The sequence below is a fragment of the Myotis lucifugus genome, unplaced genomic scaffold (genome assembly GCF_000147115.1).
Source record: "Myotis lucifugus unplaced genomic scaffold, Myoluc2.0 scaffold_308, whole genome shotgun sequence".
Classification (NCBI taxonomy): domain Eukaryota; kingdom Metazoa; phylum Chordata; class Mammalia; order Chiroptera; family Vespertilionidae; genus Myotis; species Myotis lucifugus.
Genome location: NW_005871356.1, coordinates 150,943 through 167,869, shown reverse-complemented (window position 1 = coordinate 167,869; position 16,927 = coordinate 150,943). Strand labels below are relative to the sequence as shown.

Here is a 16,927-nt window from a genome sequence, read left to right as displayed (position 1 = left end):
CAACTGGCAACTTTGTCTTGCCAAGCCTTGAGACTGCTGGCTTCTCTGCTTAGGGAGTGACACTGTCCTTTTTTTTCCTTTCTCCTTTCCCTGCCCCTCTCTGCATTCTCTCCTTGGGGAAGTTTTTAACCATCTGCTCTCAAGTGTCCTTGGCTGGGAAGATCATGACTGGTTAGTTACAAGCTGGCTGCAAATTGCCCACACTGCCTGACATGATTGTAACTTTCCTGTCTCAGTTTCCCTATTCCTCCCGCCCTGGAATCCTGTCACATAGGGAAGGACATTAAGGAGAGGTAGAATGCTAGCAGGCCCCAATCAGCCTCTCCTTTAGAACGCTCTGTGGTCTTGGTATCCTAGAGAGCAGTCTCCTCACACATCAATGTGCAGGAGTCACTTTGGGGATCTGGTTCCAATGCAAATGCTGGTTCAGAAGGGCTGGGATGAACCCGAAATTCTGCATTCCGATAAGCTGCCAATGGTCCTGTTCCTCCTACAGGGACGGCCGCTGGGAAAAGCAAGTTATAGAGCCCTCTGGTGAACCCTGAGTGAGTCAGGGCGTGACTAGACAGAGAGAGAGAGAGAGAGAGAGAGAGAGAGAGAGAGAGAAGAGAGAGAGAGAGAGAGAGAGAGAGAGACCAGAAGCACACCCTCTCCTGCTGGCAGGTACACAGAGAAGGCAGGTAGCACACATGTTCTTATCCATGGATCACTGCACTTTGTCCAGCTCTCCAGGATTCAGTTACTGCAGTCTCCCTTAAGGACTCCCAGGCAGATGGCATTCTCTACCCATGAGTCTGGACACCAAGCAACAACAAAAGCAACCCCAGTTGTACGCCTGCCCTGTGAAGGAAGTGGCGGGGGAGTTCTCACACGCCCCAGTAGTTGGCCGCAGGCTGCCCCCATCCTACTTTTCCTACGTTCCTTCTTCTCCCCTTATCTTTCTTCCACGGAGGAAACAATAATTGTCTCTGAGTCATGCCTACCTGAAAGTCAAGCGTATGTTGGAAACTTGGATAACTGAAGCAGAAATACTGAGAAAGTGCGAAAAACCAGACTTCAGGATCGAAGTTAGTGACTTGACTCTGATTTGTTTACCCACGCTAATGATGTTCCTGAAATAGAAGCTTCCTCCGTGTTGTGTGTGTTCATGTGTGAGGCCGAAGGTGGGGTGAATGAGTGCATGCCCCGCCCTCTACAAAGCAGAGGCTGACGCACTGGGGAGACGCTGCGGTCCGGCCTCAGGAGAGGAGTTTGAATTAATGGTGCCGTCCCGGTTGGAGTGCTGTCATGTTTATTTCCTTGGACAGACACTGCAGGTTGCGTGATCAGTGTGGGTGTCCTCAGAGGTGGGAGCTCCGTTCGCATGCTTCCTGACTGATAGAACACTCCCACCAGTGCCTGGGGGCCAGGGTGGCGAGTGTCGGTGGGAGGAGTAAGCAAGTTTCACTTCCTTGCCAGTGGAGACTCAAAGCTGGCTTCTCTCAAGGAGGAGGAGTGTGAGGAGCGGCAGAGCTCATTTCTCTGCCGCTTCCCTCATAGCACCTGCCAGGGGCTGCGCCGACCAGACGTGAGGAGCGTGAATGGGCAGAGCGGAGTCTCTAGAAGGCAAGATGAGCGCCCAGGATCCTGCAGATCTGTGGAGCACGTCCGATGGAGAAGCTGAGCTGCTGCAGGACTTGGGGTAAGAGAGCAGATCCGCTTTTCAAAGCGCTTCGTGGGTGAACATTGACTCTCCGCTCCCACCCTAATGCTCCCTTGGATGAAGGGTGATCTTTAGCCCTCTGCCACCCCCTCTTCTATCCCCTCCGCGTTTTACTCATGTGTCTGTTAGGTGTCTTTCTGCTGGGGGCCAATGGCATTGTCAAAGCACATATTATTTTTCCCTGATGTGAAAGCAGGTAGCTGCGGAAAATGAGACAAAAGTTAAATGCTGGGCATTCTTGGAGAGTAGGGATAGCGCTGGGATGTGTGAGTTGATGTTGCTTGGTTTCCTTGCGGTTGATCTGGTTTATAAATAAATGTGCTGTTAAAATTGTTGAGCTCTAAGCTGTTGCGGGTAAGATAAACAGAAAGCCTCCACTCCTACTGTACAGGAGAGGGACTTTTTCAAGAGAAAGGAGGAAGTGTCTACAGCGATGTCCGCATGCCTTTCTTTCTCCTGACACTGCATTTGTGAGCTCTTGTCTGTAGGCTTATCTGCAGGGGCAACTGTGAGCCTTTTAAATACTAGCAACTCAGAAAGAGGATACAATTTCTGCCTCAAGCAGGTAGTGAGTTCCAATGGGTGGAGCCGTCATAGTCCTGTCTTTAAGAAGGGACCAGATGAGACAGCTCATCAGGATATTTAATTAGAGAAACAAACATGACCCAGAGAGGAATAGGGGATTTCCTAGAGACACTGCACCTTTACCCTAAAGTACCGGGAAGAGCCTGGTGAGGCTGGTTTCCACACCTGGGCTTCATGAGAGGCGCGACCTGCACCTTATGTCTGAACAAACAGCTCAAATCTTCACAGCAAGCCAATGACATAGGAACTGTTATCATCTCCATCTTACAAAGGAAGAAAATGAGCACCGAAGGGTTGAATAACTTGCCTCTATCACACATCAATTAAATGGCGAAGCTGGGATTCCAGCTTTCCAAAGTCAATGTTCTTAACAGGAAACGCTGAAGCAGGGGTCAAATCTGTCTGCATGAAGAAAGCAGAGATTGTGTCTTTGGTGCTGCACGGTTGTAAAAGATCTCAGTAGGTCCTGTCTGTAGATTTTAAATTTGAGGCCTCAGAATTGAACTCTACCTTCAGAAGGGAAATCAGATATACTAGCTAAAGTTTTCTATAAAGTAAACTCCTGTCCTTGGGAATTCAGAGTTCCAAGACATCACTAGCCTTCTAGGTTTCCTCAAAGAGAAAAGGTAAACTGTCCCTGAGCATACAAAATGGGTGTCATAAGTGCAGACACTGAAGGTGGATGCCTGGGCTCTCACTTGTAGCCTTATTAAATTATTAAACTACTAGAGGCCCAGTGCATGAAATTCGTGCATGGGTAGGGTCCCTAGTCTTGGCTGGCGATCAGGGCCGATCTGTAGGGCAACCAGCGGGGTAATCAGGGGGCTCCAGCTAGCACCTGCCTTGGCTGGCCTGGGGCCTGAGGGCTGGGGGCAGCTCCTGCATTGAGTGTCTGCCCCCTGGTGGTCAGTGCATGTCATGGTGACCGGTCATTCCGCTGGTCAGTCCGTCATTCAGTCAATTTGCATATCAGGCTTTTATTATATAGGATAATTTTTTAGTGCATGCTTCCTTATCTATATTCCCAGCCCACAATCAGTAGGAAGCCCCCAAAGAGAAGAGACCCAAAGGAGATATTCAACTCTGGTCCTTTAATTCAAAAATCCCTGAGCTTAGACTCTGTGTTTGAGTTCGTTGGCACTCACTTAGATGACAAGGTGAGCTAGCTGATGTCCCTTCTCCCCACCATAATGCCCATGGCAACTACATAGGAAACCCACAAGGAAACAGATCTGTATCTTCCCTCCATGTACAAAGAGTACACGTTCAATACAACCTAGAAACAACCCCCAAATAGGCATTTACGTCCAGACTGCTCTATTTCAGAACGCCTGGGAATTTATTAAGCATTTGAGGGTAGTTTCTGTAACAACAGGCAAGCTACAATTATCTGGGGAAATTGCTCTATAGTTGTGGTTCTCAACCTTGGCCGCACACTGGAATCACCCAAGAAGTTTTTAAAATTTCTGCTCAGACCACAGACCAAACAAAAGACATCAACATATTGGGAGTTAACTTTTTCTTATTAAACTTTCCAAGTGATTCCAGAGTGAGACACGGTTGGGAATCACTGTGTAAAGTATCAACCCATCAGAAGTGCTGAGCAAATGTGGCTTTATTTCTCATTTATTGGGTATGTAACTGGATCTTGTCGCCATCTATACATGTTGACATTTTGTTTGTTGATTGGGAGCAATTTGTTGAACAATTTTATTGAGGCATATTTTAGGGATTATAAAACTCACTCATTTCAAGTGTAGACAACTCAAAAATTTTTATTATTTATTTATTTATATTTTTTAAAAATATATTTTATTGATTTTTTACAGAGAGGAAGGGAGAGGGATAGAGAGTTAGAAACATTGATGAGAGAGAAGCATCGATCAGCTGCCTTCTGCACACCTCCCACTGGGGATGTGCCCGCAACCAAGGTACATGCCCTTGACTGGAATCGAACCCAGGACCCCTCAGTCCGCAGGCCAATGCTCTATCCACTGAGCCAAACCGGTTAGGGCCAACTCAACAATTTTTAGTGATTTTAAAGAGAATACAACCATCATCATAAGTCAGTTTTAGAACAGTTTCATCTCCCTGAGGAGAACTCTGAGGAGCATGGCTGATTTAAAGGGACTCAATGGTGTCCTGACAAACCACATAGACAAGGGGTAGTACTGCCTATTTCCCTGATATAAATACTCCTACCTCTAACCATGTCAAGCCACCATTTAACAACCAGCTTGCAAAACTGCTGAAAATTTACTATTTGACTTGAGCCAGTACTTGCCCCTCCAGGACATCACTGATATACCTTTTCTAGGTAATAACATCTAAGACTTGAAAATGACTCGTTGCCTCTGGCAGAATTCTGAATATAAATGAAGCTTTGTTCCCCAACCATTAAGTCACTGGTTAGGTATGACCTGTACCAAAATTTCTGGTTAATTTAGATTTTTTTGAAGCTCCATAAAAACAAAAATGATTTAATGTACTTGAAAGATAAGAATAGCTTTAATGGCTTCATTTTAAAAGTATTTTAATAGGTTGTTTGATTAGATAGCTAGATTTTTACATTTGGATTTTTGATAGCTACAGACAGATAACTTGTCAGACACATTCCCTCAGGTGTTGATTAAATTAAAGAGATAGCAGATGTCTTTGTCTTTTGGTCCCTAGTTTTCTTCAGGCTATAGAATATGTAAACTCTGAAAATTAAACCCTGACCTGCAGCCAATCCCTCACCTGCCTGTCTAGGACACACACGACTTGCTCAGAGCACAGTCTTATTCCTTCTGAAGTACTTCTGTAACTCAGATGGATTTCTGTGTCTCATTTATAGAAATCCATAAATGAAAAACATTTATTTCCTTTGATCTTGAAGGTATCAGTGTGTCCAGCAGCAAGAAAAAACAAAAGTATCTGCAACTGTTGCTCAGGTTCACTGACACCTTGGCGGATGGGGTTGGGGGAGGGTGGGTAGCAGTAAGGGGCAAGGGGGTGGAGAACGGCCCAGGAGAAGCAAGAGGTGAGCTGGGAACAGTCGGGCTGTTTGCTGCTTTCAAAAATGAAGCCATGAGGGAATGAAACAAGTGACGAATAACAGAGACAGCACCCAAATAACAAACCAGTGTGGGATTGCTTGTCAGTTAATACCTTAAAATTCCAGAAAGTCTCTGACTATAACAGTTTCCTATAAGATAATGGAGAAATAATATAGTTGTATAGTTTATAAAGGGGTCACTACAGACACAAAAGGGATACTGAGAAATGCAAATAATTTAGGATATTTTTAAATTACATATTCAGATTATTTGAATATGTCTGAAAATACAATAACTATTTGTGTTGTATTTGAGAAATACAATAACTATCCTCTTTTCTATATACTTTCCCAAATACTTTTCTTTATAAGAAAGTGTCAGTGTCTGGCTGTGTTGGCCCGTGTCAAGAAACTAGACTCTAACCGCTGGATATTTAAGTAAACAAATGGAAACATCTCTCATTTCTCTACCCCTTAACCTTCACATAAAAGAGAAGGTTAGAATAGGTCAGGGATCAGCGAACAATTTTTTGTAAAGAGCCAGGTCATAACTATTTTAGGCTTCGCAGGCCTGTGATCTCCGCCAAAACGTTTCACATCTGCCCTTGTGGTGGGAGAACAGCCAGAGACAACAGGAACAATGACCATGATGGTGCTCAAACGAAATGTTGTTATTGGACACTGAAATTTGAATTTTATATAATTTTTATGAGTCACAAAATATTTTTTCTCCCTCCTCTCCCCCACCACTTAAAAGCATAAGCTAATGGCTTTCAGGACACACAACAACATGTGCTCTGGCAGGAACTGGCCCTCAGGCGGTGGTTTGCTCACCCAAGAAGTAACTGATAACAACCCCAAGGAGTTCTTATGATGAAGCGGACGTTTGGCACACACTAGCGCTGGTCTCTACTGGGTATTGGTATGCCACCTTTACATGCAGAGGCTCAGTAACAGAGGAATCAGCTGCCTGACATCTAGCGAATTTGGGTCCCGAATCCGAGCCAGGATTCTCTCTTGTGGCGATAGTCATTCTTCACTGACCCCTACTCTGCCTGCATTGTGCCATTCCCATCCACAATGTCCTTTAGCCTCCACAATTACACGTTCAATGTGTATAATTATGCCCATTTCCTAGATGCAGAGGGTGACTTCAGTTTAGTTCCGTGAACTGTCCAGGTTACCGACCTCATAGTGATGCAGCTGAGTGACACACCTAGGAGAGGACCCCAAAGCTGATGCTCTTTCCGCTGATCCAAGAAGGTATATGTTCTAATCATGGCAGCTCGTAATCACTGGGTGCTCACTATATGCCAGGCACTGTTTTAAGCCCTTGGCATGTAGCACTTATGAAAGTCACACACCACTGTAGATAGATACTATTAAACATGTCATTCCCATTTACAAATGAGGAACGTGAAGGACAGACCTTTGATGACGTGCCCAAGTTTTTACATGCTCAAAAGCTTCAAATTCATTTTTGCTCCAGAGTCCATGCGCCTGTCCACTAATGAAACTTCTTAATTTCCATCAAACTTCTTTCTTATTATATTAGCACGATATATTAGTGCTAGCATGAACTAAAAGAAATACAAAAATTCTGTGATCACTACAACCAACAAATTGTACTACTAAAAGACATTCTTTCACATTATTCATGTAATACACATACATGCACAAGACAAAACCAGGTTATTATCCTAATTAAGAAAAAACTTTATTGAATTTTGTGTAGATTTCATAGGGGCGGGGGCACTAGACAAATTGGTAAGGCTAAGAAAAGTCTAGAAAAGTCAAAGCTTTAAAGGAATCTGATGACAGATCTGTGATAGCAAGTAGAGCACTAACGCTTGTTCCTCTTCTGTGCACAATTCTGTAATCTTGGAGTCTGAAAACGGAAGGTGCGTCTCTTGGGGCGGTAGGAGAATATGTAACTGGTGTGCAGTTTGCTCTCTCTTTGACTCAAGCAAATTTCCTCTTCAGTTGTTGTGTTTTCTGTTCCTCTATGGGTGATGGTGACTTCCTTCGCCTTACATGTGGACATCTGTTCACACAGGTTCTTCATGTTGAGTGGGGTCACTTTGTTTCATTCATTCACTTTCCCATTCATTCAGGGCTCCATCTGTTGTTGACATATGCAGTGCTGGTGAGGGATACTGAAATTAAGAAGAAGAAAAAAAAAAGGCTGTCCGTGGCAGAGTTTATAGTACAGAGAACAGAGAATGCACAGGCCTGTGCAGTTAGAGAATGCAAGGTAGAGTGGCTTGAGGGCGGGAACAGTGTCTGCATAAAGTGTATGTTATATAGCAGGGCGGAAGGGGGTCATGGGACCTGGAGAAGACGCCCTTGGGACTGATAGAATTTTGTTGTCAGTTGAAGTCAGAAAACAATGAAATAGAGGGGAGATAGCTAATAAAACAAGGAATCTGGAATCTTTCTGCATCCCCCAACGTTTGGGGCTCTTTCCTCTAGTCCAGCGGTTCTCAACCTGTGGGTCGTGACCCATTTGGGGGTCGAATGACCCTTTCACAGGGATCACCTAAGACCATCGGAAAACACATATATAATTACATATTGTTTTTGTGATTAATCACTATGCTTTAATTATATTCAATTTGTAACAATGAAAATACATCCTGCATATCAGATATTTACATTATGATTCATAACAGTAGCAAAATTACAGTTACGAAGTAGCAACGAAAATAATTTTATGGTTGGGGGTCACCACAACATGAGGAACTGTGTTAAAGGGTCTCGGCATTAGGAAGGTTGAGAACCACTGCTCTAGTCATAGCTTCCCAAAAGAGGCCCACTCTGTTTCCTGTACCAGCCCAAAATTGTCAAGGGCAATGCCGCCCGAAAACAATGGCCCTGATGCAGCCTTTTACGAGGGACAGGCTGCCAGAGTGCCCAGAGTAAGTGCAGAGTCAAGCTTGATTCTACTCAGACATGAGGCCTCCTGAGCGATCCTCTGGTTTTGGATTTCTGTGCAGCCCTGCTAGTGCTCCTCAAGTTCTTATCCACAGATATTTTTTCTAGTCAGTCATCGAGCTTTGGGTCCCATTCCAAATCAAACAAACATTCCCTGGTCTTTTGGTCTTGTAGCCATGCCTGCACCGTGCAGGCCAACCTGGGGACTGGACAGATGGGCCTCTGCTAGAATGAGATGCCATTTGCCGCCCCTCCCTCAGTCTCTCCCGGTCTCTGACAACCCTGGGTGTTGATCCACCTCTGCATTGGACTCTTTATGAGTCTCTGTCCTTCTCCTCTTTGGCTTCTGCCTTTGTCTCTTGAATACTGTTTGGGTCCTATTTGTGTTCCTAAATCACTGTCCTGTATGCTTCCGACTATTTATGTGAGCTGGTGTGCCTTTCTTTCTCTGTCTCCAAGTTTTGGTCTCTAGCTTTCTATCTCTATTGCTCTTAACTTGTGTGTCTTTGAGTCTTTGTGCCACTCTGTGTCTCTGAATCTCTGAGTCTCTGTCTTTCTCTCTATCTCCGTGTTCCCATCTTTCAGAACTTCTTACCTCATTCCTCAAATTCCTTCAAGAACAGGTTTATCTGGGTCTCCAACTCCCACAGAATTATCTTCCTCCTTTGAATCCTGTCTCTCTTTAGGTGAGCCCAAACAAAACAACAACAAAAAACTTGGGGCCCACCTTTACTTCATTGTTTGACCAGACACTCACATAATTCCGCCTGTCACCAGATCAGGTATGCTTCTCAAAGCCAGGGCAGCTGGCCTCACCATTTAGCTCTGCTATTAGCACATGCAGATTTAAAATGGCAACATGGAAAACCACAGACAATCTGGTTTCATCACAGAAACCTCCTTACTGGAAAGACTGTGGCAAGTCCTTCTTTCGGCCTCTCCTATGATTACACTATGCCTATCTGAGGCCTCATTAGAACTTTCCAACTTCTATGCAAAGCCTTTGCTTGGTTCTCTGTACTTGGACAGAGCCCACCTCTATGGTCAATGGAAAGATAAGCCCACATTTGTGATTATGGCAGTTAATGTTCATCAGTGGACCATACTGTCTTTTCATACATATGTCACAGTTTGCCTATAATGTAAATTGCCACATGGATAGCTCTTGAACTAAATAAGACATTTCCTTATCTTAAACCATGATTTCTGATGGTTGAAAGGGCCAAATGCTTTATTTTTCACAAAATCAAAGAACCTAGCACCAACTCCATAAACAAATGAACATGAAGGAAATCAGCAACTAAACAATCCTACGGAATGACTCAAGGTTTAAGGACAGACTGACTCAAGTTAGGATTGCTTAGAGTGGGATTACCTAACAGAGTCATTTTAGAGAACAATCTCCACCTTGTTCAGAAGGGTTCTGAGGCCAAGTATCGGCTTATCGAGAAAGAAGACAGATCGGCAAGCTTTATCTATGGCCCTAGAAAAGGGGAGTGGCATCATATGCTATGAGTTTGTTAACTTTGGTCTAGAGCAGCGGTTCTCAACCTGTGGGTCGCGACCCCTTTGGCGGTCGAACGACCCTTTCACAGGGGTCGCCTAAGACCATCCTGCATATCAGATATTTACATTAAGATTCATAACAGTAGCAACATTACAGTTATGAAGTAGCAACGAAAATAATTTTATGGTTGGGTCACAACATGAGGAACTATATTTAAAGGGCCAGAAGGTTGAGAACACTGGTCTAGAGAGTTGAGAAAGTGTGTCAGGGTCATTGAAAAGTGAAAGTAATTTTGAAAGTGAAGAAAAGGAGGAAATTCTCTAGAAAAGAGTGCTTTTGTTGGCTGCTCAATTCCAGGCCATTTCAGCTGCTTTCACACAATTGGGTTGAACCCATTGCTTTGGGTTGAAATGTATGTCCTTACATTTCAAAATGTATGTCTCATTACAATTCTAATGGGACAGAATCTAGGTTCTCTATTACTTCTCTTTGCCTGGAAGGAGGAAAATACTTCATTAAATATATGAATAATCTGTAGACAGGGGTCACTAAGAAATTTTCTCATGAATAAGTATGTAATCTAAGTGGATATGTGGCTCATGTTTTAAAGGGAAAGATCACTTTCTGTGTCCATTATTTTGCTAGCTTCATTTTTGCCTGACCCTTCCACGGAGGCCCTCAGTTTCAACTGGCTCCAACTCATGATCTTCCTCCTCCAGGAAGCTTTCCCTGATCCTCCCAGCCTCCTGTGAAGTGCCCTTCTGTGCCATTTACTGTCCACTTAACTGAGATGGCAGCTATTCGCGGACTTGCCGATAGCACTGACCTGCAAATCCTCCGCTTCCCTCCCCATTGCCACTGGAAAGCCACTTCGCACTCTGCTCTCTTTGTCCTCCTCCTCAGATGCCACACACCGTGAAGTCAAACCACCAAGGTTATTGGAACGAATTGAAGTGTTTAGGACCAAGAGTCCTTTACCGCTTCGATTTTCAAAGTCTAAACTGCATATCAATCACATGAGGCTGTTGATAAATACAGGTTATACCTCAGCAGGTGTAGGGGGCCTGAGAATGTGAGTTTCTAACAAGACCTCAGGGCAGAGGAGCAAGGCTTCCCATTGTTTTCAAACACCAGGTGCCGCCTATAAGTGTCTTAAGGTCAGTTTAGTGGGTCACGGTCAGTATTTGTTAAAAGAAATGCAAGAGGAAAGAACAGTGAATAGCATCTAGAATAGTAGTGTTTCCTATAACATTTTTGGCTTTTTGTGTGTGTTTATAATGTATATCTGTATGTGTGTTTATACATATGGAGAGAGAGAGAGAGAAATACAAAATGTATTTATATCACAGGCCAATTCAAAAAGTTGAATGCAAAATGCGATATAAGCTTCTATCAGTAAATTAAGACAGTAAAACTCACGGGGATAAGAATCTATGAAGGTTCCACTGTGCTGGGGCGACTTCCCAGAAGGTTCCAGCAGGGAGGGGTACTGGAAAGGGAGAAGAGGCTGAATTTGGGAGCCAGTTTTCTGGATCAAGCTTGTCCTTTTTCTCTGTGGTTGAGCTTATTTCCTGTACCTCGCTGAGAGGCAGCTATGAAAATTCTGTAGTGGGTGGGTGTTTCCTAATTTGTGACTGTATCTCGGAAGGAATAATACCACCGTTTCCTTCAGGGTCAACTGCTGGTTTTGATCATCTCAAAAACCCAGCACAAATATTCCTTTGAAGCTTCATGAGTCTCTGCTCTGTTGCCTCTATCAGCTCTGAGACACAGTAATGGCAACACGTGGGCCATGGGGCGGGGGTGGGGGGTGGAATATAACATTGGTTTGAATGTATTGTTACAAATCCTTGCTTTTTTTTTTTTTTTTGGTTTAAACAAAAAACATTTATTGCTCACAGTTCTGGAGGCTTGAAGCTTGAGATCAGGGTGCCAGCATGGTTGGGTTTTGGTGAGGGTCCCTTTCCAGGGTGCAGAAAGTCAACTTCTCTTTCTAGCCTCACAAGGTGGAAACGCTTTTTTTTTTCTCTCCAGGGAAAATGAAACAACAACAAAAATGTTTTAAGTGTTAGGAAAATGAACCTTATTCCAAACTCTTCCCAGCACCTAGCACAATGTCTGGTATAGTCAGAATATGTTGTATAATTAGCAATTCTCATATCTTATTTTCTCCTGCAAAAGTTAGAGAATCATATAAAACATGTATAAAAGAAGACTGTTCCAACGCATGAAAATAAAGAGGGTCTTCTTACGAGGCAGTATGCTAGTCATCTTGACAGATGAGAGAAAACCGAGGTTGCTATGTGAGTGGGGTCACATGCTAGTAAGGCTGGAGACAAAGGCATCTTCTCCCCACAGTTCCCACTGGCACTGCGTGGATGTTCCGGGTCTAAGCTAGACGCTTACTAGCATTCCTTTTCACTTAGCATTTCCCAATAGTAAAAAGGTTTCTTCTTGCCCTTAATTCTAAAGACATCACCCTTCAAATGTGGGGCGGGGGCGGGGGGGCAGGGGGGGTGCTAATGGAGTAGCAGAGGAAAATGACTTACATGTGAGAGGTAATCAACAGTAGGTTCAGTGTGAGTCGGCAGCGTGATGCAACTGTCCAGAAAGTAGCGCAATCTTGGGTTTCCTTCAGGTGTACCGGCCACTAGAATAAGGGGGACCTGTGAGGCTTTGTTTTGCAAGTCAGACTTTAGCGTCAGACCTTAGCGTTAAGTTGATTCTAAGAATTTGCAAAATAGTCAAAGGAGATAAGGTTTCTGGGTGATAAGGTCCCTGGGTGCTAAAGGGACGGAAGGACTGTCATAAAAGGAGAAGTTGAAGATGATGGAAAGGGAAGAGAATACATTCTAAATGCTTTTAACTATTTGTTTATCTTTTTTTTTTAAGTTTAAGTCTAACACCAAAAAACAGCTGTTGGACCATCTGTTGAAATTAGGAAACTAGCAATTCAATGTAGGCAAGAGTCTCCTGGCATCAATTATGGAAGCATGGAATGAACTTACCTATAAAATAGTGAGTTCCCCGTCATTATCAGCAGAACGACTGGGAATGATTGGTCACTATGACACACACTAACCACCAGGGGGCAGACGCTCAATGCAGGAGCTGCCCCCTGGTGGTCAGTGGGCTCCCACAGGGGGAGATCTGCTCAGCCACAAGCCAGGCTGTCGGCTGCCAGCACAGTGGTGGTGGCGGGAGCCTCTCCCGCCTCCTCAGCAGCGCTAAGGATGTCTGACTGCAGCTTAGGCCTGCTCCCCGCTGGCAAGTGGACATCCCTCAAGGGCTCCCGGGTTGCCAGAGGGATGTCTGACTGCCAGCTTAGGCCCGATCCCCCAGGGGACATCCCCCGAGGGGTCCCAGACTGCGAGAGGGTACAAGCCGGGCTGAGGGACCCCCTGAGTGCACAAATTATTGTGCACCAGGCCTCTAGTTAGAAAATAACATTGTGTCCTTCAAGGCCTACTTCCATGTTGGCTCACTTAGGGAATGGTCTTCGTTGGGTGCTTTACTCTCTAGTACAGCCGTGGGCAAACTACAGCCTGCGGGCCAGATCCGGCCCATTTGAAATGAATAAAACTAAAAAAAAAAAAGACCGTACCCTTTTATGTAATGATGTTTACTTTGAATTTATATTAGTTCACACAAACACTCCATCCATGCTTTTGTTCCGGCCCTCCGTCCAGTTTAAGAACCCATTATGGCCCTCAAGTCAAAAAGTTTGCCCACCCCTGCTCTAGTATAGTTTGCAAAGTATTTGTCTTGTGCTCGACTTGATTAATGGTTTCTTGAAGCCCAGCCAAAGGCTTTCCCATTTTTGTCCTTTGGACCTGCCCAGCACAATGCCTTGCACAATGCTTTGCACAGGTTTGAAGCTTAATAAATAAAGATTTTGATAGAAGGTAGAGAAGGTTGATTGTGAGAAAACTACCAATGTCATTCTACTATATTTTCAACTTTTAGTTCTTCATAGACACAAATGGACATATTTCTACAAAAGATACGTAATATTATTTGTTTTTATAGTTACTTCCCTGGAAGATATGCTCATCCTAAGTTTCTGGGGGGAAAATGTTTAACTCAATTAAAAGAGGAAGTTTGGGCACTTATGAAAGAGCTATTTGGGGAATGAGGATCCACACTGCCCCACAGACATCCGAAAGTGTATGTAGGTGACTGTCTGGCAGGCCCAGGAGTCCATAAAATCCAAGAGACGTCAAGATTGACTCAACAAGCTGTCACTGAAATGTTCACTGTGATTCTTCTTGCTTTATACTCCGTATTTTTATATATTTATGATAAATAATTATTTAAAAGATTAGAATAAAAACATTCTTAGCAAAACTGCCATCAAGCTCTAATTATCGAAGAATTCTGTAAATGCTTTAAACACAGACTTCAGATCTCATTGAAAAGCATCTAAAGGAATGTTCAAATCCTTAGTTTTAGAATTTTGTTGATCAAAATTTGTTGCTTCAAATATGTAATCTACTGGCTCGAACTAAATCTTATTCTGAAATGTTCATTCAAAATTTAATTATTGGCAAAAGGTATTTAAGAACTTAGAACATTGTAGAGATTAGAGTTTTGATTGTAGCCAAACCTGAAGTATTTTTATAGCTTCACTTTTAATTCCTCCCACTGTCTTTTTTTAAATTAAAGTATAATTGACATACAACATTATATTAGTTTTAGGTTCCAATTGTCCTTTGAAAGCGTTTTGTAGTGAGAAGATTTGAACCTGTCAGTGAATCAGTTGAATGAATGAGGCTGCTTTGTGGGTAATAATTCAATAGGTTTTCTTATAAAATGTTTTTCCTTGCAATTCCTTTAAGCTGGCAAATACACTTCTAGTACAGGATAGAGGCATCTCTGCCCCAGAGAGGAAATGTGCTAAAGAAACACACACTAGGAAATGCAGATTTAGAAAATAGCTTGGAGACCTATGTAGAAACTTCCTTACACAGACAGTCTTACATTTTGCTTTTCTTATAAGGTTAACATTTCGGGCCATGGGATGTTACAATGGATGCCAGTGTGGCTCACAACAGCAGGATCCCTCACACCCAGAATCAGGCTCTTCCTTGAAAGTCTTGTACACTATGCATGCTTCCCTAATAGCACTTCATTGACTGATATTGACATTATTCATGTAATTGCCTGTATCCCCTTCCCCTCCCTTGCCCTGGACTATGGGTCCCTTTGCAGTAGCAACTGTCCCTGGTACCTAGCTTTCTGTTGTCTGAAATAAATTGAAAGATAAAAATTATATTTGAGCAGTAAGAAAATTACAGCATAGAGGATACATCCCAAGTTGTGGCTCTTTGGATCTCAATGGCTTCATGCTAACAACTATATGTACTAAGTCTTGCTGTTTGCCAGGCCTGTTTTGACTATTTCGTGTGTGTTAATGTGAGCAGTACTCACAAATGACCCATGAGGTATGACTATTGTTTTTTTTTAATCTTCAGCCAAGGAGTGAGGATATTTTTTCCAATGATTTTAAAGAGAGTAGAAGAGAAGAATAGAGAGAGAGAGAGAGAGAGAGAGAGAGAGAGAGAGAGAGATTGATGCATGTGCCCCTACTGGAGATGGGGACAGACCTGCAACCTAGGTAGGTGCCCTCGACCAGGAATCAAACTCGCAATCATCCTGTGTACAGGCTGAGGTTCCAACCACTGAGCCCACACCAGCCAGGAAACGAGGTATGACTATTATTAATCCTATTTTCGAAGTGAGAAAACTGAGGTTCAGATTAATTATGTAACTTGTACAGCTAGTAAGAGTTATCACCTGCTCCAGAGGCTACATCTTAATCACCAGGCCGGACTGCCTCCACCATGTCACTAAGGCAATAAGAGCAAGGTGCAGAAGAGTGTGCCTAGAATGCTCTATTTCCATGGAGTTAGGAGAGAGGACATATCTAAATGCCTCTCGATTAACAATTTTCCACCTTTTTATCTCATGGCACACATAAACTAATTACTAAAATTCTGTGGCACACCAAAAAGTATATTTGCTGATCTGACAAAAAATGGGTATAGCCCTAGCTGGTTTGGCTCAGTGGATAGAGTGTTGGCCTGCGAACTGAAAGGTCCCAGGTTTGATTCCAGTCAAGGCCACATGCTCAGGGTGCAGGCTCAATCCCCAGTAGGGGACATCCAGGAAGCAGCCAATCAATGATTCTCTCTCATCTTGATGTTTCTATCTCTCTCTCCCTTCCTCTCTGAAATCAATCAAAATATATATTTTTTAAAATGGGTATAATTTTAATTGACTTACAAAATAATAATAATAATTATTATTATTTGCTCCAAGTGACTTTTGAAAAAATCAGGTGCCTATACTTGTATATAAGGATTTCTGGTACCAAGAATTAACCAATCAGCCTAGCCACTGTGGCTCAGTGGTTGAGCGTCAACCTATGAACCAGGAGGTCATGGATTAATTCCTGGTCAGGGCACATGCCCAGTCTGTGGGCTCAATCGGGAGCATGCAAGAGGCAGCTGATCAATGATTCTCTCTCATCATTGATGTTTCTATCTCTCCCTTTTCCTTCCTCTCTGAAATCAATAAAAATAAAAAGAATTAGCCAATCAGAAGCAACCTTATTATGCAACATGACCAATAATATGCAACTCTATTATATGACCTATATTTATTATATGACCTATATACTTATGGTTTAAGACAGGGCATTCACACCAGATGCCTATTGTGTTGGCTGTTGTCATTTTCTTACTTGACAATCTAAAAGAAAAGAGGTCAGTGCCCCTGACTAAATAGTCAGGTATTGCATGTTTTAAAAATTCTGGTGGCACACTGAATGAAAACAGCCGCTCTAGATACATAGGATATCTCTTAGGAGAAAACACAGGAAAATGTTTATTATAGGTGTCCTCTGGGTAAAGGACCAGGGACACTGAGGATTAAGGGTAAGAAAAAAAGCTTTATTTTCACTGTCTACTTTTGAAAAGTATTTGGAATTTTTTTCTTCTACCATGGACATATGTTACCTTTTCTAAAACGACTTTTATTTTTAACGCATAGATCAATTTGAATCTCTTTGGGACTTTCCCAGCTCTTCAGATATTTGTCAGTTAGAAACAGTATTAGATGGGGCTTGCATCTTGCATAAAACATCTGAAATCCTTGTACT

The 16,927-nt window shown here is 43.0% G+C and overlaps 2 protein-coding genes across 8 annotated transcripts in view; one reads left to right on the top strand and one right to left on the bottom strand.

The window, feature by feature from the left end:
* The first annotated feature begins 937 nt into the window (after positions 1 to 937).
* DAPP1 (dual adaptor of phosphotyrosine and 3-phosphoinositides 1) overlaps positions 938 to 16,927 on the top strand; it is a 48,835-nt gene continuing 32,845 nt past the window's right edge. For 2 of the 3 annotated variants that reach the window (XM_014465712.2, XM_014465706.2), the window contains exon 1: positions 1,457 to 1,681. In XM_014465712.2, coding sequence (XP_014321198.1) covers positions 1,581 to 1,681 — 101 coding nt within the window. In that variant the 5' untranslated portion in view covers positions 1,457 to 1,580. Of the gene's footprint in view, positions 1,068 to 1,456; positions 1,682 to 16,927 lie in introns of those variants that run through there. The other variant, XM_014465709.2, reaches the window with a different exon arrangement.
* The window catches only part of LAMTOR3 (late endosomal/lysosomal adaptor, MAPK and MTOR activator 3), a 65,285-nt gene continuing 55,370 nt past the window's right edge, over positions 7,013 to 16,927 (bottom strand). The window contains exons 7-10 of one of the 5 annotated variants that reach the window (XM_023763922.1): positions 12,311 to 12,415; positions 11,665 to 11,791; positions 11,185 to 11,254; positions 7,013 to 7,480 (exon numbers count right to left, since the gene is read on the bottom strand). In XM_023763922.1, the coding sequence (XP_023619690.1) occupies positions 11,197 to 11,254; positions 11,665 to 11,791; positions 12,311 to 12,415 (290 nt within the window). In that variant the 3' untranslated portion in view covers positions 7,013 to 7,480; positions 11,185 to 11,196. Of the gene's footprint in view, positions 7,481 to 11,184; positions 11,255 to 11,664; positions 11,794 to 12,310; positions 12,416 to 16,927 lie in introns of those variants that run through there. The other 4 variants (XR_002832038.1, XM_023763923.1, XR_002832039.1 and 1 more) reach the window with 4 other exon arrangements.